The 21596-nt window shown below is 41.2% G+C and overlaps 1 protein-coding gene across 1 annotated transcript in view; it reads right to left on the bottom strand.

The window, feature by feature from the left end:
- Positions 1–1093: 1093 nt before the first annotated feature.
- The window catches only part of GALNT2 (polypeptide N-acetylgalactosaminyltransferase 2), a 69448-nt gene continuing 48945 nt past the window's right edge, over positions 1094–21596 (bottom strand). The window contains exons 8-16 of the mRNA XM_083496894.1: positions 20408–20495; positions 17180–17267; positions 14521–14624; positions 12953–13079; positions 11666–11758; positions 9724–9807; positions 8230–8356; positions 5318–5437; positions 1094–4042 (exon numbers count right to left, since the gene is read on the bottom strand). Of these exons, the coding sequence (XP_083353020.1) occupies positions 3887–4042; positions 5318–5437; positions 8230–8356; positions 9724–9807; positions 11666–11758; positions 12953–13079; positions 14521–14624; positions 17180–17267; positions 20408–20495 (987 nt within the window). The 3' untranslated portion in view covers positions 1094–3886. The remainder of the gene's footprint in view (positions 4043–5317; positions 5438–8229; positions 8357–9723; positions 9808–11665; positions 11759–12952; positions 13080–14520; positions 14625–17179; positions 17268–20407; positions 20496–21596) is intronic.

Here is a 21596-nt window from a genome sequence, read left to right on the forward strand (position 1 = left end):
TTGGTTCTGGATATTGACCCCACCTCCAGGAAATAGCAACAGGGTATTCTAACATTTGGTACAAATCATTTCTCAGCCGTGGCATGATGTGAAAGTTGAGGGGAGAGATAAGTTTCCGGAGCCCAAGTTGTCCTGAGCAAAGAAAGGCAAATTTTTACACAACTTGAAATCTGTTTCAAAGTTGTGATGAACTTCAGCAGTTGTTACAGATAGTAATATAGTATTACATTAGTAGAAATGGCCAGGAATTGGAGGAGGTGGAAATAGAATGTTTCTGGTGAGGAAGTCAGCTTCCTCTTCAACCTACATTAGATGCAACAATACTGTCTAGTGGGTATGGTGGAAGCCTTCTATGTTCAGTAACTCATAAAACAAATCCATGAAATCGAATCCAAAGCACCACAAACCAATTCAAAGCATCCTTGGTGTTTTTCAAACACCCACCGACTCTAAGGGAGATTCAGAAGCGGTTTCAGATCCCGCGTGAAGGTTTGCTGTTGAAAGTGAAAACCAAAAACCAAATCCAACGGATGCACCTCCCCGACTGGAATTGCCTCAAGCATTCTTTGGATCTGCAAAATTGGTTTACAAAAACACAGGCCCGGTTTGCACACTCTATTAAGGTACAGCTTATATGAAACTTAGGATTCGTGTGAATGAGCAGCATGCTGGTGCAAAAATCCCTGCAGATGTGCCTTCCACACACCTTCCTTCACCGCATGGAAGAAACAAACCAGGAACTGGCTTTTTTAAATATGCAGACTCGTGCTTGTAGTTTATTACTTGTGTAACAAAACACAAACATACCACCATGGCTTGTTAGGAGAGAAGCCACCCACAAGGTTCACATGTAATGGCAATCCAGCCTCTTTTGGTTCACTCCATTCAGGAAAGGAAGCAATGTGGAGGAGTGCTGCACATGTTCACTTTAAAACCATAGTTGAATTTAATTTATGGTTAAAAGCAATGTCCGAACTAAGTCACTGTAAGAATGCTGGCTAGCCAAGGAGATCAAGTGGTCTTAGCTGAAGTTCATGTATTCTGGGGCCAGTTCCTGAGTGTACACAAAAACAGAATGGCAGCAAACCTCGCAATCTTATCTATAAAGTATTTATTTCCTTAAGTTAAACAAACAGGGTTTTTTTTTCAAGGATAGTTTCCATCTATAAAATGAACAAAGTACAAGCTCTGTACAGCAGATTTTAAAGAACCAACTGAAATGACAGTTTCCAAATGACATCTGATTTGCAAAACAAAATTCACATGTACCCCCATCATTTTTGCTTTGAAGACACTCAGATAAGGTTAGCACAGAGATAGAATTGCAATTTGTTTCCAAGTCTCCTAGTGATTCATTATAAAAGGAAGAGGGGTGGGGGTGGGGGTGGGGGAGAGATGTTGGCTACTTCTGATACCCAAGGTCAATATCTGCCACTGACTGCAACTGCACACCCTCCGTTCATGTCAAAGGTTTTCACACAGTGCCCCTTAGTACACCCCACTGACAGAGGATCTGTGCAGCAGCAGTCGTTGGTGCATAGCACCAGAAATCCATAGACTTTAAAAAAGGATGAAGTCACAGTAAATAACTTTGGCACACTGTGTCATGTAAACATAGCTAACTCCACATTACCATATTTCCATTCTCATCCATCACCCACAATTTGCGGTCTCAGCATGGAGATACTGTCTGCGTAGGATCTCTAGAATTTTAAGAACATATTCTCATTTTATAATACATAGACGACATTAGAGTTTCTGGAGTGGGGAGATATTATTAATAAAACTTACTAGCAACTCTGGTTAGGTTAACAGTCAAGGCAGCAAACTCCTATTATTTCAGAAAACAGCAGCTGGTTTGCCTGCTAGCTTTTAAATCACAAGAAAAAAAATGTTAATATTTTAGCTCCCCTTCATTAAGTTCTTTTCCCAGAAGCGCTGGATCATAACCAGTTGGCTGTATAGTTGTGAGTTGAATGCATAGTCCCTCAAATATTAAAATATCACCATCTTCATCGTCACTAATATTTTTCATGTCAGGTGTTGGGTGGCTGAAAATAAAGCGAATCTTGAAAAACTTGAGTCCAAAGTTTCTCTCTCTTTGTTGCCAAGGTCGTATGTAAATAGGATATACATGGGAACTTGCAGTGTGGGAGAAGGAAATTTGGTCTGGAAGAGGATTATATGCACAAATCCACATTCAAGGAAAAAGCAATGTGGATTCAAACCATGTAGAATTCATATGACATCTGTGAATACTACCTGCAGAGATCACAAGCATGTCATATAACAGTTTATCAGCCTGTTTTAAACCGGTACTGCAAATGTCAAAGCCTTTGTGTCAATGGAAGAATTTTGTGGAAAATACTGCAGCTATAGGGGAAAATACAGTTTATGGAATACTCTTATGACCTATGTAGCTGGAAGAGAACACTGTCAAAACATGATTGCATAATAATTTGTCTTTGTCCTTTGTAATCACCAGAGGGCACCGTTAAAATCTTACATAAACTGTGTTTTTAAGAAGGGGGGGGGGTTACAGGCAAAGACATCAGAGTAACCCCAGACATTACTTTGATATAAAAACAGCAGTTGGATTGAAATGGCTCTTTCCAATGCATTCAGAACATTTTCCTCCAGCCAAGTTTGAAGCACCAGTTTAAAACAGGACATAGGTGTAAAGAAAAAACCCAGACCATGATAACTCCTGCCCCCCAAAAGCAGAGGCGTAACAGCTGAAATGTTGATATTTAGTAGGTAGCTGCCCATGCTTCCACGAGAAGGCTATTGTGATCTTGTGCTGTCAGACAACTTTTTAAAAGGAGGAAAAGAAGCACGTCTTGATAAGAACACAACCTGAAGACCAAACCCTCCTAGCTGCATTATTTTAAGAAGGCCAAACTATTTTTTTTTAAGTAGCCCCAAATTGCCCAATACAAATACCAAGTTTATAGATATCCAGAGCACATGGCGTGAATTCCCCAACTGGAGGTGACAATGCTGGTGAGATGAAGCGTGCAAGCTCCTTTCTGCCATTTGATCACCCTCCTCTGCAGAGGTCCAACATTTCCCAGGAGGAAGCACAAAAAACAAAATAAAAAAATAGGCACACTTCACAAAGCAGAAACATCCAGTGTTTGCATGAACACAACTCAGCAGCACAAACCTGCATCTTCACAAAGTTTTGTTCTTCTACCAACTGTCCAGTCCACTTCCCAGAAAAGTGTTAAATTGCTTTTCTTTGTTCTGTTTGTCTTGTTTTGTTTTTTGGATAAATTACAGGATGATGAAAAATTGATAGAAAGTTGAAAATTTCGACAATATATATTATATATATATATTTATATATAAACATATATAATGTTTATATTTAAGAGTTCTGTCATAGAAAAGTCCATGGTGAAATATACCAAGTACACATGGCAAAAACCTTCAAAATGCTTTGATTTCTGGAAACCACGAACACTGATTTCTATGTAAAATGGAGACTGCCAATGATCTTCTCCAAACCATTTGCTTCCCTCCCCATCAGTCCCTCCCTCCCTCCCTCCCTCTCTCCCACCCTCCCCCTCTTCTGTGTGTTGAAAGCAGTTTCCTACTACTGTACATCTGTTTTTCCTAGGAATCTTAGTCATCTGCTGTGGAAGGATTTAGCTTGATGCCGGAAAGGAACTGGTGAGCCTTTGCGGTGGAAGGGAGCGAGTCGTGCAGCAGCTACGTCTGACCAGGCAATGGCACGGTCCCCAGCTCACTTGCTTCCCTTTTGTTCACTTGTCGCCTACTTTCAGACAAAGATGGAATACTGAGGTATATAAAGTATCAGTAATGCAATCAAAGTGTTGCCCAAGGTTTCGGAAAGGGGAACAGTCCTCCTGAGCAAGCCCTACTACTGCTGCAGGTTCAGTGTGAACTTCCACTGCTGCGATAGCGAGGGGTTGCAGACTTCAACCGTCAGACCACCGTTTTTGGCATTTCGGCTGTCTAAGCAGAGGTTACTGCCCACGTGCCTCAGTTTCGCGTTGCTTTCAATTTGTTCCCATTTCTAGAAGAAGAAGAAAATTTAAAAAGTTATTCCACTTAGAGAAATGTTGATTTTAAAAGCCACTATTTTCTAGGGTTATTTTGTCTACCATCTATTTTCCTTACAGCAAATAATTGCAACTCCTTAAAGTCATTACTGTTAAATTTGCTTTGCAAACCCGCTGTGGCTGTAAATTTTCCTTTAGCATTGTCCATGCAAACTTCCCAAACGGAAGCTGAAAGCCCCTGGTATACTGGAGTGGGAGATTAAATGCTGGGAGGTGAATGAAACCTAAGGATTTAGTTACACTAGACAGCTTGCTGTAAGAAAGGCCAGCCATTAGTTCTACTGTTTGTGGACTGCTCTCCCCAGGGAGGCTTACCTGGCACCTTCATTATATACCTTTAGGCGCCAGGCAAAAACATTCCCTTTCAACCAGGCCTTTGGCTGAATAACATCCTATCTCCACCCCCATCGTTCAGCCCGGACACTGAGATCCAGTGCCGAGGGCCTTCTGGCGGTTCCCTCATTACAAGAAGTGAGGTTACAGGAAAGGACCTTCTCGGTGGTGGCACCCGCCCTGTGAAACGCCCTCCCAACAGATGTCAAGGAAATAAGCAACTATCTTACTTTTAAAAGACATCTGGAAGCAGCCCTGTTTAGGGAAGTTTTTAATATTTAATGCTGTATTGTTTTTAACACTCGATTGGGAGCTGCCCAGAGTGGCTGGGGAAACTCAGCCAGATGGGCGGGGTATAAATAAATAAATAAATAAATAAATAAATAAATAAATAATAATAAGATGTGTTTGTGGGAGTGGCTGAGGGGGTTATTGTTTTGTTTTTATTATGTATTTATTGTTTTATGTTGCATTTATATGCTGTGAACTTTCCTAAGATCAACTTATGAAGGGCGTTATACTACGACTGTTGTTGTTTAGTCGTTTAGTCATGTCCAACTCTTCGTGACCCCATGGACCAGAGCACGCCAGGCACTTCTGTCTCCACTGCCTCCTGCAGTTTGGTCAAACTCATGTTAGTATACTACTACTACTACTACTACTACTACTACTACTACTATGAGTCTCACAGCAGCCAATTCAATGGGCAAAGTGATTCAATAACACAAACCCAACACTGCTCTACTGCCAGAAATCCAGCAGACATATATAATATCCTATGGAAAGGTAGGTGGCAGAACAAGGCACAGGGAAGAGGAATAAATATCTACAAGCGTGCACATGATATTGGTGTGCTCTCAGCCCTATTTGCACATGGCTGTATTCTGTGTACTGACCTGTCTACCATCATTTTCTCTACAGCCCTGAAGTTTTATGAGTGAGCCAGGAGCTCGGTCTACAACAGTAAGGCACAAATCCATATGTTTCACTGACTTGTCCTTTGTTAAGGCCCATTCCTGCAACAGAAAGGAAATGACACATAGTTATATTCGTGCAGAATGCTTGCAAAACATTTCATTTACCTGATAGTTACAAAATTCTTCTAATATGAGAAAAGGCTCTTACAAAGACAGAAGTGTCTGTTATGAAATGCAAATTGCTGATATTCCCCCCCCCTCTCTCTTTCTACCTAGGGAGAAACATTTGAGAACTCTGCCCCAATGATTTTAGATGGTGCTTTGGAATCCAACATCAATCCTGGAATTGTGAATCTGGAAGTGCAATACTGCTTTTAAGATGAACTGGAGAGAGTTGTCCTATACTGCCCTCTGCTGGCAGTACAGCACAACATCATACAGCTGGATCCTACCTTCTGGGAATACCTAAATGTATTGAATGAATTTTAAGGTTTTGCTTCACCCCTAAGAAAGTAAGAAACAGGAAAGACTCACAGACAACGTTTGAACTGCCAGTGACATTTTATACCCATCTCTCTTATAAAACCTGTATTTCAGCATGTAAGGTAAAGATTGCCTGGACAGTTAAGTCCAGTCAAAGGCAACTATCGGGTTGCGGCGCTCATCTTGCTTTTCAGGCTGAGAGAGCCGGCGTTTGTCCATAGACAGCTTTCCAGGTCATGTGGCCAGCAGGACTAAACCACTTCTGGTGCAACGGAACACAGTGACGGAAACCAGAGCGCACGGAAACAGTTTACCTTCCCGCCGCAGCAATACCTATTTATTTACTTGCAGTGGTGTGCTTTTGAAGTACTAGTTTGGCAGAAGCTGGGACAGAGCAATGGGAGCTCACTCCGTTGTGGGGATTTGAACTGTCAACCTTCCATTTGGTAAACCCAAGAGGCTCAGTGGTTTAGACCACAGCACCACCCGCGTCCCTTTCAGCATGTACACCAGGCCATTTCTGATTACTATCGCCCACATAGGCAATGCATATTGAGGGTCTCGTTCCATCTCCAACTTGCCTTGAAGGGCAATTTCCCATTATTGGAGATGATCAAGATCGACCTCTCCGCTAACTACACTGTAAGCACCCAGCTCTTCCATAGGCATATTTCAAATGCAGAACTGCAGCAGCGCCACTTCATTTTCAGTAGAGACACATGCAGCCTACTTCTGGGAAGTGGCAGCAACTGAAATCTGATTGTACTAGGAGTCAGATTAGGACGAAGACGCCACTGAGCAATTGACTTAACTAATGGGGTTTGGCAAAGAAGCCATTTGGTAACAGTGTTTTAAAATGATTAATGTGCAAGTCAGCCCCTGAATGAAAATACTGAAAAACTACGTGAAGCATGAGATGTTAAAGGGTATTACAAGCATATCTTTCCCAAGTAGAAGGTTGTATGTTTAACGAACAATTATTCTTGGTTTTCATTCCATCAGCTTAATTTTATTTCCCACATGATCTGACACGCCTAAGTGGAGACTCGCTCCTCAACTATTGGGGCAGCTTAAAGTATTTCCAAAATGGAGCAACACTCATAGCGAATGGGGAGGGAGGGAGACAGACAGTGTGGAAAAGGATTGAGGCAAAACAAATGTAGAAAAAAGGCTGTGGAAGAAAACAGCAGGCTAGGCTGGAGGGAAAGAAGGGCTGCAGAGAATGAGGGCTTCTGAGTTGCAGACAGCATGGGTAGCCAAGAGGAGAATGGAACAAGGAGGAGGCATTTAATGAATGGCTGCAGTTAGAAAAAGATAAAATTATCAAGCTTAAGGAGAAGTAAGGGCCAGGAGCTAGAGGTAAGCATTCTGCTTTGAAAAAAAAGTGATTTGAATTGTGGGAGCTGCCTACTTTCCTTAAGTTCCACTCCTGCCTTTGACCACAAGATGGAGCCATTCCCAAACAATGACCTTCACAAGCCAAGGGAGAAAAGGCAACTGAAGTTACAGCGCTAAGTTGCAAGATGAGAACAATTTGACTGCAACTCTGCTGCAAAAGATGACCGCAGGTACTTAATACATCCATTGCTTGAGGGCTGTTGTGTACCAGAATCCAGGCTATTTTGTCTGGATTCAGTTTAGGGCACACTCCACTTCCCCTTCAGCCTAGGGAATTTGTGCTCCTGTAGCCATGCCAGATATTTTATTTCTTTTCACTCAGCCAAACTATCCCCCATGCATGGCATTGGGATGTGGAAATAAATACGTAAGTTTATTGACATCACCTCTGCACATCATCTCAAAGTGAAGCAAAAAGGCATGAATTTTGAAAATGTCAGCTTTGTGTCTCTCGTTTAAGGCACCATTTCATTGGTAGCTGTTTAATTATGTTTAACCCTGAGGTTCAAGAGCTCTTAATGGAAATCCGCGTTCTAAAAGGAAGAATGTCTTTGTCACACGCATATACACTCAACCCATTCATTCACCCACCTTATCCTCAACATGAAAAAAAAAATGCTTGCAGGCCAAGTCTCAGAAGGATGAAGTAATACTTCAAATGCCTATATGTTAAGTTTCTGTATCTGCACAAACAATGAGAAGTTAAGCCTATTTACAGCCCACAAAAGTTAAATTATCCAGTATCCTTTCGTTTGTCGTGTCATATCTCCTTAACACAAACGGAAATCCACAAAGCCATATTTGGCAAACGTCAGAAGGAAAGGTGAGAAAACACAATTTAACAATGAATTTCCAAATAGGCAGGTCTAAAAGACTTAAAAGAGTAATATAGTAATAAACCTACTTTCTTTGGGGTGATAAAGAATATAAAATGTGATTTTCCCATCAGTCTTGTTTCTAACATGTAGTGAATTTAATTTATTGCCACTTATGAACCTGTGATTACTAACCTGGTTTCCCCCGGCATTATGACATTCATAAACACCAACGACGCCATCTGCAAAATGGCCTAAAGTGTCAAGGCAATTGGTTCCTTGCTGCAAGGCCCCAAAAGCTATATCTTGGTGATCAGGTACCCTGAAAAGTAAAACACCACAAAATAGTTTAGAATTCCAGATATCCGTCAATATTGAAAACTACTCTATGTTTGAGTAAAATTCAGAAGCAACACAATGCAATTCTTTTCTAGAGCTTTCCTGTTGGTAGCTCTCTCAGCCTCCACCAAAACTGCATTTTAAATTCCCCTGGATTTGAAGATAAATGACACAACAGCAGCCAACTGCACCACAGGAAGTTTTCCAATAAGCAGGTCTTCAAACACAGTTATGGAGGTACAGCAGAGAGCAGAAAAATACTCAATGTGCTGTGCATCTCTCTGCCTTGTATCCTTTAATAGAGGCATTCAAAATATTCTTTCAAATCCCTTTCTCCCCATAACACACCTGATGAAGCAGCTAAAATAAACTGAACTGCATCCAGAATGACAATTGACAAGAGATGAGAAATTACTTCACACTGATCTGGTTTAAAGTACTGTCAGGGCAGAAACTCCCTTAACTAAACATGAATTAGTTATTCCTCAATGTCTTTTCACCCCACCCTGTTAAATTCACATTTATATGCACAATAGGAAAAACAGAGATTCTATCTACTTTAGTAATTATGAGTATGAAATAAGGAGTTGATAAGAAATAAGGAGTTCCAGATTATTTCCCTAGAAGTGACCACACACAGAAGAAAAAAAATTATCCATGTGACTTTTATATAGTATGGGAAATACATGGCTTGAACCAGAAACTTTGTGGTTGGGGCCCAGTCTAGTAAGCTATCTGGGTTTGTATATTCCAATCTTCAGCTGCTTTTTAGGTGCAGATGGGAATAGGGACATGAAATGTTAGCTTTTGTGATTGGCAAGCAGCGGCTGGCCTCTGAAGCAGCCTCCTATTCCAGCCTAGGCCAAATGGCAGAAAGGCAACTTTGCTTTCCGTCCCGGCCAACAGTACAGGACACAACTTTGAGCTCCTTAGATCAGGCATAGGCAAACTTGGCCCTCCAGGTGTTTTGAGTCTACAATTCCCATCATCACTGACCACTGGTCCTGTTAGCTAGGGATCATGGGAGTTGTAGGCCAAAAACATCTGGAGGGCCAAGTTTGAGGAAGCCTGCCTTAGATGAAAGGTAGGATAGAAATGAAATAAAATAAATAAACAAACATGTATATGCTATGTGTTGTGTTTTTAGTTTATGTGGATTTACAAAAGCAGCAAACCTATTCCTAGCAACACTGTCACACTTGATGTACAAGCTGCATTTTGAAGGTATTAAAACAGATGGACCAAAGTCACAAAATAAAAGTTAAATGAGGAAAGGATAGTCATCGTCCCCACTCCCCAATTTGCTGAAAAGCAACAGCAAACATCATTTGTCCAAAATAGATGACTCACCTTAGCTCAGGGTACACATTTTCAAGATACCATTTGAATGGTTTGCAGTTAAGTCTCCTTCTCAACTCCATTCGGCTTTGAATACTATTGAGAGAAACAGTGTTTATCAGCTATATTTAAATTGGCACAATCTAAAAAGAACCATTGGTTCCTATCTCAAGGGTAGTTCTGTGTTGCTGGACGAAGAGCATCACTCAGGGTGCCACCTTGTGGTCAAAGGCAGAAAAGAGAACTTGAGGGAAAGCTCCCAGAGTCCTAGCCAAGCTCCAACAGGTTGCTCAGACAAGACACAGAAACATACACCGAAAGAACAAATGCCCACTTCCCTAACAATAACTAAATGGGAAAAGCATGTTAAGCTGGATAAACTATGGTGATTAATTGCAGCAGCCAAAAACAGGGCGAGACCTGATGCCCCTCACCCAGCAACACTGAACTACCTTTCAGGCGTGAACCAACGCTTCTTTCTCTTGTTGCTGGAGAAGAGCTTCAGTGAGGAACATGTTAAATAGAAAGTATGAGGTTTGTTCTTCCACCCAAGATCCCTCACTCCACTCCCCTGGGTCATATTCGGGGTTAACGAAGGGATCCAGTGAGCCCAACGCTGGTGCTAGAGAAGGGTGTTGCAATAATGGACAAATATTAGCTGTCCCTTGGGAAATGTCAAAAGGGTTACGGGAGTCTGGAGCAAGTTCAGCCCAATGTGGAGGCTTAATGTGGATGGGAGACCCTTTTGTTGTGGAGCTGTGACTGATCACACTGTCCGTTCTGTGAAGGCAAGACAGAAGTAGGTTTTGCCACAGGCAAGTCAGAAAGGATAGCAGTAATGTGACCCCTTAGCTCCACATATGTATCTGCCAACAGTGGTGCCTCGCAAGACGAAAATAATCCGTTCCGCGAGTCTCTTCGTCTAGCGGTTTTTTCGTCTTGCGAAGCAACCCTATTAGCAGATTAGCGCTATTAGCGGTTTAGCGGCTATTAAAGGTTTAGCGGCTTAGCGGCTAAAAGGCTATTAGCGGATTAGCGGCTTAGAAAAAGGGGGGAGCGGAAAAAAATCGGAACACTCGCAAGACGTTTTCGTCTTGCAAAGCAAGCCCATAGGGAAATTCGTCTTGCGAAGCAGGTCAAAAACGGAAAACCCTTTCGTCTAGCGGGTTTTCCGTCTTGCGAGGCATTCGTCTTGCGGGGCACCACTGTATTTGTTGTGAGAATGTCAGTAGTAAGCTGAAAGATAGGAGCCTGAGAATCAGTTTGTAGAGCGCTTCAAACAGGGATTTTATTGGGCACAGAAGGCTGAACGGACTGAATAGAGGGATGCAGGGGAGGGTGAAGGAGTTAAAAAACAAGAACACAAAACCATAAACTGCCCATCCTCAGAGGACCGGGGAGAATGCAAAACCTCTAAAAGGGAACGCTGCGAGTTGTCACACAGTATCCTTAAGCCCTCACTCTTTATAAGGAAAGGGGCAGCCACTAGCCTCAGTCAGGAGGTCTGAGTGCTGCTAGGAGGCATTCCTAGATAATAAGAGTAATCGGCTTCACATCCATTTGCCGCTTCCCCTACAGAAGCCTCAATGGCTTTCAGGTTTTGTGTTGCTCCGCAGATTACAGGTTGGTTAGTGCCACCTAAGGCCACATTCTCTGGCTAGCCGACTACCACTAGAGCAGCAAGGAGGAGCCTGAGAGGCCAGGAAGCAAAGTTCCCTTAAGGGAGAGAGCTAGGTGCAGAAAATTCTGGATTCTGGGAGCTTCCCTCAAATCTTTCTTATCTTTGACCATAAGGTGGGACTGAAACCTTCACTGATGCCCTTCTCTGGAGACATGTGAAATTGTATAGTCAATGATACTTTTAGCATTAACTTTATAATATTTTAAATCCAGGCCAGCTCCGAAAGGCAATCTCAAAACGCACTAACAATAGGAAAGGAGTAATTACACTTACTTGCCATAAGGTACATTTCTGGCTGAAGGCACTGCTGCATAATAGAAATTTTTGTATTCATCCATCCAGACTTCTGCTGCTCTACGTGTATTTCTGGAAATATAATTCAGTATGTTATGTTATTTTTGCTCTTATTAATGTGGCAGGGTCCTTATTCCCTTCCTATCTGAGTACCGCAGATCCTTGAACATTAAAGATGCTGCAGGAACCAAAATAATAGACAAGTTTCATTCTTTCCCTCCTTTAGGTCACGATCTTGCTCAAAAAAATGAGGATCTTCCTTCTCCATTGACCAAGCGTTTGTAGAAAAACCGATTTCTGTGCTGTTGTCAGTAAGATACATTTTGAGGTTAACATGTTCACAAGTAGCACGACATGTTCCTTTCCAATTTGTCTTTTTATTGCTCCCAGTAATATTGTTTGAGGATTCATTTTGATCTCATGTCCTACTATACTTCTGATACACTTAGCATCTGATCAGTGTTGGCTAACCCAAGGACCTTGATACCAAATATGGGCATATGTGCACTCTTCCTCTTTTATACTAAAAACTCTGACATATTCGGCTACATTTTGATTCCCAATTTTTTGTCGTTGCCATAGAAACATGCTGAAATCCAAAGACCTTTATTAATTCAATATGTATTGATTCATGCTCACTGAAATTTATTCAAAACCTTCTATTTTATCTTAACAGGCAATAAAATAAACATTATTGGTGGAAGTACTTACACAAATATTTGGCAATATACTTTCATTTTTCTGACTACTGCCCTTCCTAACCATGAACATGGTAGCTAGGTAGGCCTAACTAGTCGTGTTCAGCTTTGCTTTTTCTACACTGGCCTGAAATTAACTTCTAAAAGATTTGCTGTATCAGTGAGATCAACTTCTAAACCTTCTAACTACAATTAGGACTTGTCACATTTTCAATGGTTGGTTGGTTTGATAATCGATACTGGTAATATCGGAATTCCCTAAATTGATTTTGTATCCCAGCACTTTTCTATAATATGGTTACTTTCTTCAACAACCTTTTCGACTGATGTCATTGGTCTTTGAAGGAGAAAAACTATACCACCAGTGTAGCACAGAATTTTTGCCCCATACCAGGGAATGTTTGCTAAAGGTTAGCTCATTTAGTTATTCTGACTGTAGTTTAAGCTGCAAAGACTTTTTAAAAGCCTCAATAGCATTTTACTCTTTGATAAAGAGCTCAGCCAGCTAATTATAAGCTAATCATCTTTGGTTCCATTGGTTTACTTAAAGCAATCTCTTGACCATTACCTTGCAAAAACGGTACCACTTCCTCCTGGGAAGGTATAAGGGTGTTGTTTTCGGAACACGTGGCCAACTCTGCTGCATGGAATTATTTCTAGGCTCCCTCCGCACTGCCAAACACGGAATGAAATCTCTGTCATTGGGAAACAAGCAATAGATAATAAAAAAGAAGAAGACAAGAATGCAGAAATAGTTCTCTGTTCCTCCAAACATTCCCACTGCCCGCAACGCATGCACAGTATGTATATTTTTAAATCCCTGGAAATTTCTCGGGATTTTCTTGTATCCTGAAAAAAGGGAGTTGGGAGAGTTTTTATTACTTGATTGACAAAAGGAAATACTTGTGATGGGAGAGGGGCTGTGCATGCACAAATCCGCAGGAATATCTGAATCAACATTTCCCATTTATTTCCTTTCCTTTTTTGTTCTTTAATATGGATTTGTAGGCTATGGAAACAGTGCGGTTGCCTAGTCTTCTGAGGTTATTATCCCATTTTGCTTCAGCAATTTGTGCACACTGAACCAACATCACAGTAGAAGAGCAAGAATGAATGATAAGAAACACATCAATGTCAGGGGTGGTGGGACACATCTGTGCAAGAATCAAGCTTGTCTCTCCCACGTGGTTTCTATATTCTTATATACTGCAGCAATGTAGATGGCAACCACTTCCCTCAGAATCAATAAGAACAAAATTGCTACTTTTGTTCCAGTTCTTTCTACCCTGTGCTATTTTTATGTGCCCCTCATGTCAACACTTACGGCAAACCTGCTACTTCACCTCTCAAATTCCCATTTTGGATCAGGTTAATTTACTCCCTTTCTTTCCTAATACAGTAAAAAGGAAAAGCTTATGTCATCAGTACAAATTATTTAAAATGTCCACCCACTTACAATTAGGTAATTAAAAATGTTTAAATTCCAACATTCAATAGGCTACCATAACTATGTGGACATTCGTATTTCTTGACTCTTACATTAACACCTTGAAATAAGGACCAATAACTAAAGTGGGCATGGGGTGGGATCAATATTTGACGGTGTAATAGAACTATAAAATCACAATCCATCTTCGGCTAAGGTGCCAAGTGTCTACTAGGAATGATAATCAAAATTAATTAGCTCATCCCTCAAGTAACGACTTTACAATAGATTCCTTAAAGTATTCACAAGAAAATTAAACCCATGAACTGTGTGTGCCCAACTTTAAGTTTTAAAAAGTGTGGAACGTTTTTTAAACCCTGCTAAATGAGACACTTTTGCAACATTTTAATTAACACAGAATGTTGTTTCCAAATTATGCATGACTTGTTTAAAGGCTAAAATCGCTTTAGTTTTTGTCTGCTTCTCCCTTGTACAAAGAAGTCCTCTCAGCTTTTATTTTTCAACATAAAGCTCTAATTTTAGAATGCAGCCCTGTTGTGGCTGAATTTTTGCCAATAATCCACTTAAAGTATTAGCTGTCATTTTAACCCACTCCAGACAGTGAACTAAAGGCCATGAACTCACAAAAATTAGATTACAGTATAATTTGCTTTTCTTCAAGAGAGAATTCTATGCAGAAAGATTCTTACCTAGATTTTCTCCACCCCATACATCCATCATCATATCATATTTTCCCAGCTCTTCAAAATAAAATTTGTCCATCACAAAGAGTCCACCAGCTATCATTGGTGTTCTAAAGAGACAGGAGGGATAAAAGAGGGAAACTGAACATTACATACTGGCACAGGATAATCAGATACGAAGACTCATCAACAAAGCATTTTCTGTTCACACCTTAAATAGGCCATTTTGCTCAGTTCTAGCTATCTGAACATGCTACCGCTCTGAAACATGTTATCACGTAACTAATGCAGTTAAAACTGATTCCTGGTTAACCATTTCTCAGATTTCTTGGAAGTAGAAGTGGCTATTCCTAGAAATTGAAAAATGTTATCTGCACGCTTGTTCTGAAACAGACCATAAGTAGCCAGACACTAGGATCCCTGGTTCAGATTATACAAGAAGCGGAAATTCAAACTGAAAGTGAATTCTGCTGCAGTCTTCCTTTGGACTGTGCAGAGAGAAGTGGGGGAGAAGCGTGCGAGTCCAAGGCTTGTTAAGGCTCCTTCCTGCTCCTGCATATTATCATAAATTAGTATGATGTGCCCTAGAGCAAGTTATAGCTTAAGATAGGTGAAAATACAACTCTTTGCCCTCTGAAGTTCTTTAAGTATTTTACAAACCAACATACAAATCTATCCCATTTATCGATTTAAATTCAGGATAACGCATATTCTGCTCAAAACATTCTTCGCCTTAGATATGAGTTATGTACATTTGGTTATTCTGCTTCTTGTGTTCATGGAGAGGGATAGCAACTTATGTGGCACACAAATCCCACATCTCTGACCACTGGAATTGTAGAAGATCCCCTGCCAACTTTTAAGTGTATCATTCTGAAGGAAAGGAAATTTACATTAATTTAAAGTGAAGGCAGATATCCCGTGAAAGAGCGTTCTATGCAGAGAACTAAATTTTGGATCTGCATGGAACACACACAGTGCAACAGTTTAAAACAGGGGTGGCTAACCGTTTCTTGGCCCAAGGACTATCTATTCACCCTTGGCCAGCCCTCTGAAGGGTACATACCATGGTGTGGCCAAAGTGGGTGTGGACAGCCCTCTCTTGCTCTCTCACACAATCCACACACCAGCTCATGCAAACCACACACCCCAGAGGCTGCTCTCATTTGCCATGTAAAGTTCAGACTGCTGCCATTTTATTTCTGGCGGCGGGTGGGTGTAGGGCACTCAACCACACCAAGCTAAAAATGAATCCTGTTTTTGAAAACACGTTAAACTGAAAACAAAAACCAAGCTTGTCAGTATCAGGCACAAATTGAGGTGGGAGGGGAGTCAAGCTGGGAAAACACCTTGCCTGGGGGGTAAATCAAAGCAGCAACCACAAGGACTGCACTTTGCACGTTCAACCTTTCCTTTTTTGGATTATTTTTTCCCTTGATCCCAAGGAGATGCAAAGTGCAGCTGGGACCAGTCTCAGCAGCCTGGCTCCACTCTCATTCCAAACTTGCATCTTCTCTTCCTCCCTGCAGGCAGTGGGTGCGGAATGCAAGGGAAGGGGGAAGCTCATCCTTAGAAGGCTAAGGGATGAGATGTTGGTTGTGTTATGTTTTGTTTGCTTCAGAGTGCTGCTCCCTTCTGGGAAGGGGCTGGCAAGGGAAAAGGAAAGGAAGGGAAGGATGCACCACCAGCAATCTATTTCAAGATCATAGCAAATCTGTTTTTGAGCTAGATAACCATATCTGCTCATCCTGCCCAGCAAGAGCCAGTGATTTCAACTACTCTAGGGAACAGACATATGTCTTCATTCATTAGGCATTGGCACAAAGGATGCTAAGCATTGCAGAAGCTCCTTAAAGAGGAAGGAGCTCTTAATAAAGGAAGTGGCTGCTGCCTCTTGCAGTGACTGCACAAAGGAAATTCAGCCCTGCCAAACAACAAAACACAAACAGCCAAGGAACACAGTCTCAGTGCCATTATAATAATAATAAAAAAGCTGCAAAAATTGAGGGGGTCCCCAAAGACCCACCAGAAACCCTTCTGGGAGGCCAGAGATTGCTCACAGGTTAGCCATCCTTGGTTTAGAAGTTAATAGTTTAAAAGTTCAATAGTAATAAGAATCAAACTGTGTACACTAGAATAATTTGTATGCTCACTTTATGCTATTTGGGTAAAGCAGCAACTAAAGAATGAATTAAATTAGTACGCTATCCGTTTTGTGAGACCCCTACTGTTTAAGGAGTCTTGTATTAACTAATTTTCTATATTACTTTCTTGGTATGTTGTGCACAACAGAAAATCACTAAGCTTCATAAAACAGTTTTCAATTTCTCCTTCCTTGCGGGCAGTTCAACCTCACCTTAAATGGAAGGTTATACCTTTTTATGTTTTCCAATGGTAAGTCTCAGATGACTCAATATCACTACCACAGCAAAGCTCTGGTATTTAATACACAGTGAGCAATATTTGACTTCAAGTACCAGCCTGCCATATTTCAAGTTGAGACTTTAATTTGCAAGACTTTCCTCCTGCATTTAGAGTTTGTGATGTGCAAAGTAATTCAAGAGCAGTCTGCCAAGCATAACCTGGGGAGATGGTAACTCAAAGTTGCACTTACTAAGAACCACAACATTGTTTTGTGAGGGGAAGGGTGGTGGCAGGAACATACTTTATGGGAGCAACTGGGTTTCCTTGCCGTGCTCTTCTTTGCTCAGGTGTCATGTAATCCCACTTGAATACCAAATTCCAGTCGAAGCCTAAGAGACAGTGGGGAGGTGGGGAGGGAAAAGAAAAAGTTACAAAAGTGCAGATCGGATATTACAACATTTTGTTTCTTTTAGTTTTTGGACCCATGGTTTAAAACAGACAAAAGTTTGCTTTAATCTATGGTTTCTCGTTTGCATGTAATGACAAGCAAGGGTTCTAAAGTTAAATTAAACAGTGTGGAAGTCCCGTTGTGCAGGAGAATGCAAGAACAGGAAGAATGCATGAGATTTCCAGCTCATTCACGTAACATGGAACCATGTGCGGTTTGTAAACAACAGCTATGGGTTTAACAACAAATGCATCTTTTGAGGTTGTTTGTTTCCTCTCTGCTGATGCAGAGAGGAAACAGTGTTATGAATGAATCGGGGACCACGTTGTTTTGCTGCAACAAAGCACAATGAGCGAGCCAAGAACAAATAATGGCTACAGACCGAGGTAACAATTCCAGGTTAAGATGTAATATTATACAGAGGTCCTGGCTTGTCTGTTCCTCTCTGTGTGCACTTAGAGGGTCAAAGTGACCAAGATCAGAGCCCATTACTGGGATGCACAAGAGAGACCGCTGCCTCCGCTCTGGCTGGGCTAGGGGAAATCAGAATGAAATTAAGGCTGCTTTTCCCTGTGCATTTGTTCAATTACTAATGCTAAATTAGGACAATAGTTGTGAGACGTAAATTATTCCCACTGCTCTGCAAAAACAGTCAGAAATAGCTTGCAACCATAACGACTGGCGTTATGGTTAAAGGTAAAGGTAAATGACCCCTGACAGTTAAGTCCAGTTGCGAACAACTCAGGGGTTGCGGCGCTCATCTCATTCTATAGGCCGAGGGAGATGGTGTTTGTCTGCAGACAGCTTCATGTGGCCAGCATGACTAAGCTGCTTCTGGCAAACCATTTACCTTCCCGCCAGAGCGGTACCTATTTATCTACTTGCACCGCGTGCTATCGAACTGCTAGGTTGGCAAGAGCTGGGACCGAGCAACGGGAGCTCACCCCGTCGCAGGGATTCGAACTGCTGACCTTCCGATCGGCAAGCCCTAGGCTCTGTGGTTTAGACCACAGAGCCACCTGCATCCTGGAGTTATGGTTAGGAGCTTGTAAATAGCTTGGAACTACTAACCATAACTCCAGGGCCACATGCGCAGAGACGAGCTGTTAGCTGTTGCAGAAAATCTGCTGATATGGAGCTTACAGACAAGCTTCAACTAACAAAGAATCAGTGATTACAGTGTAGGGCTAGGATTGTGAAGACCCAAGTTGAAAGCCCCAGATTGACCTTGGGCCAGCCACACACTCTCAACCTAGCCTACTTCAAAGGGTTGTTGTGAAGTTAAGCAGGGAGGGGAAGAACCATGTTCTTCAACTTGTTCTCCTGGGTGGAAAAGCACAATTTAAATGTAATACTAGAGAGACAGATATTCTTGTTACCCCAGATGATTGCAATAATGAATATTCTGAATGTGCCACAACAGTGTAATTTATAATCCTTTTATAATTGCTGGATATCTGACACCTAAAAAGTTAGACCATTATGCATTTCCAAACTTTCCTTTGATGAAGAATTATTTTATTTTCCCAGAAGGAAAGCAGCATACTTTTGGAATATGTATTTCCCAAGTCATACCTAAACACCGTCCAGAAGCATTTTAATATTTTTCTGTAATTTGAGACTTTGTACAAGAAGCCATTTTATTTCCCTAAGGCTAAGGGACTCTGCTTATCTTGCTAGACTATACACAAGGGGACTGGAAATTGGTTAGAAGTGTCAGAATAATTCACTGAATTTCAGTTGAAAATGAAGTCCAATGGTAAAATGTGCATAATAGGCTAATTAGTATGATAGAAGCAAAATTAGTCTCAACTGTTTTTTCTACATGTGTATACATGTGCTGTTCTTATTCATATGCCCTCCTCTGCTTAGCAGATCTGTAGGCTATCAGAAGCAATATACCAATTAAAATACAAGCTCAACTTACTTTCATTGTACTTAGATCCTTCATCAGAAAAGCATTTTGCATACTAATTTTACACAGCACTAATTGTAGTGTTGTGATCACTAAAATGCTTTTTCAAATAGCAATTTGGCACAGAATGTTCTTAATCCAAACAGTAGAATAAATGCAACTGCTTCCCAGCTATTATTGAGCCAGAAGTTGTATGCACGAGAACAGGCATTAGGGGGCTCTTTTGGAGCAAGAACAAAAAACATCGAGCATAAGATACCTTGAAGGGCTGGCAGGATTAAGGAAAGTAATCTGACATGGATGCATCAGCCCAATTTGATCAGACAAGTTCCACCTACTTTAAGGCTAAATGGAAATTGTGTACCAAGATGACTGTACAGCTAAAATGGACAACACCATAAAGAAGTCTCCCCCCCTTGCATAAGGAAATTAAGTCACCATCACCTGCTCATAATTATTATCTGAAACTAGAAGACATGAATGGTTTTGAGGGGAAGGCCTCAAGGATATGGGAAGGGAAGTGAAAGGGCTTTTCTGTTCCCTTTTCCCTTTCCCGAAATCCAGTTCAGCCCTTGTAAAACCTGATCAGGACTGTAAGATAACTGTTTCAGGTTTACAGAAGCCCTCTTACGAGGAGTGGTGATATACTGAACATTCTGCTTCTTGTTCTTGTTATTTTATTTGTTGCTTTCTCCAAAATATCTCCAAAGCTAATTACAGCAATAAACTTCACACAAATGTAGTTCATACAAATGCAACATTTAAAATCAACTAACAGAGAGAAATAGCAAAAGAACTAGGCATTGTATATTCTGTTTCCATGCATGCTACTCTGGCATATATGGACTTAAATTTGAGGTAGAAACATCCCACTTTATATCTCCTGAACACTTCTGTTTTCATGGCTTAAGTATAGCCTTACATTTTTGTGAAGTCATTATAAAGATCCACCATTTCTATCAGATTTTTCAATTCAGAAAGTAACATTAAAAAAAAAAAACCAAACAAACTTAACAGGTATTCATTCAAAACTATGCCATAAAAGACCTGATTCAACAAGAACACCCCAACTCTTTTTTTCCGATTTCAGCTGTATGTTGTGATACTTTGGTGTGTTCACATTTAGGGGTCCCGGGAAGACCCTATATTCCAGTGAAGGTACATACCTCCTTTTAAATCAGCCGATGCTCCCACATACTGGAAGTTGTCCATATTAATCACATCAATTATAGGAGACACAACTCGGGTCTTGTCCTAAAATAAATATTTGGAGGGGGGTGGAGTCAGTGTAAAATATTCAGAGACAGAAGGTCATTGAAACTTTTTGAAATGGATGGAAATTGTCACAAAATCCATACAAAGGCAATCTACTTTTCTGATTATACCTCCCTTGAAATGTATTTGCTAGAAAATATTTCTCTATAATTAAGTTTTCCTTATGTCCTCAAGCCCCATTGTTCATTCTATACTTTATTTATGTGAAAAGTAAACCTGGGTACTGAAGGCACCATTCACATGGCAAGCAACAGTAATTTGTGCAAGCCTGGCCCTGCAATAGTCTCAAAGCTGAACTCTATATCAAAGTCATGAATTTATTGGTATTCTATCTTTCCTATAAGAAGTGTTTAACCTCTAATGCATCTGTTGGGAGGGAGATTAGGCAGATGAGTTGATCAAGAACCCTCAAGTGAGCCTTGGATCTGAGCAGGGATTTGAAAGTAATTTCCCCCCACATCCAAGGCCAATAATCCAACTGGTAGGAGGATCATGAGGATCTGGGGAAGGGTGAGGGCAACACAGTGGGATGGCACCAAATAAAATGGGTCAGTAAACAAAGAAAGGAACAGTCCAACCTGTTTGGGTGTGTTCAGGAAAGCAGAGGGGGGCTAATTATGGAACCCTACAGCTATTTCTCAATAAAATGTGTGCCAGGGAGGTTAGACGGCAACCAAGAGGAGCCCCCAGGTAGCTGTGGGGCACAGGGAGCCCTGTGAAAAAGAGTGGGGGCCTATTCCTCTGTGTCTAGGCTGTGCATGATCGCCAAGCAGGCAAGGAAGTGCTAAAGATCCTGTGTACGACACACACAACTATTCACTTCTGTCTCTATCTTCTCTGCCCTCCATTTCTTGCTTTGACTCCTATGACCTGCCTCTTTCTTCTTCACTCCATAGCCCCCTTCCCTCTGCTTCCATTGAGTGCTTGTCCCTTCTCCTTACTTGCCTCTCAAACCCATCTCTTTCTGTATTTTTCAGCTTGTTCTTCTGTCGTCCACCTTTTGCTTGCTCCCCCAAGAATCAGCAGAGCCAAGAACTAGCACAGTTCTAAGTCTTAATGGTAAAAATGCAGGTCTTGAGG

This window comes from Podarcis liolepis (genome assembly GCF_965112155.1).
Source record: "Podarcis liolepis genome assembly, chromosome: 3".
Lineage (NCBI taxonomy): Eukaryota > Metazoa > Chordata > Lepidosauria > Squamata > Lacertidae > Podarcis > Podarcis liolepis.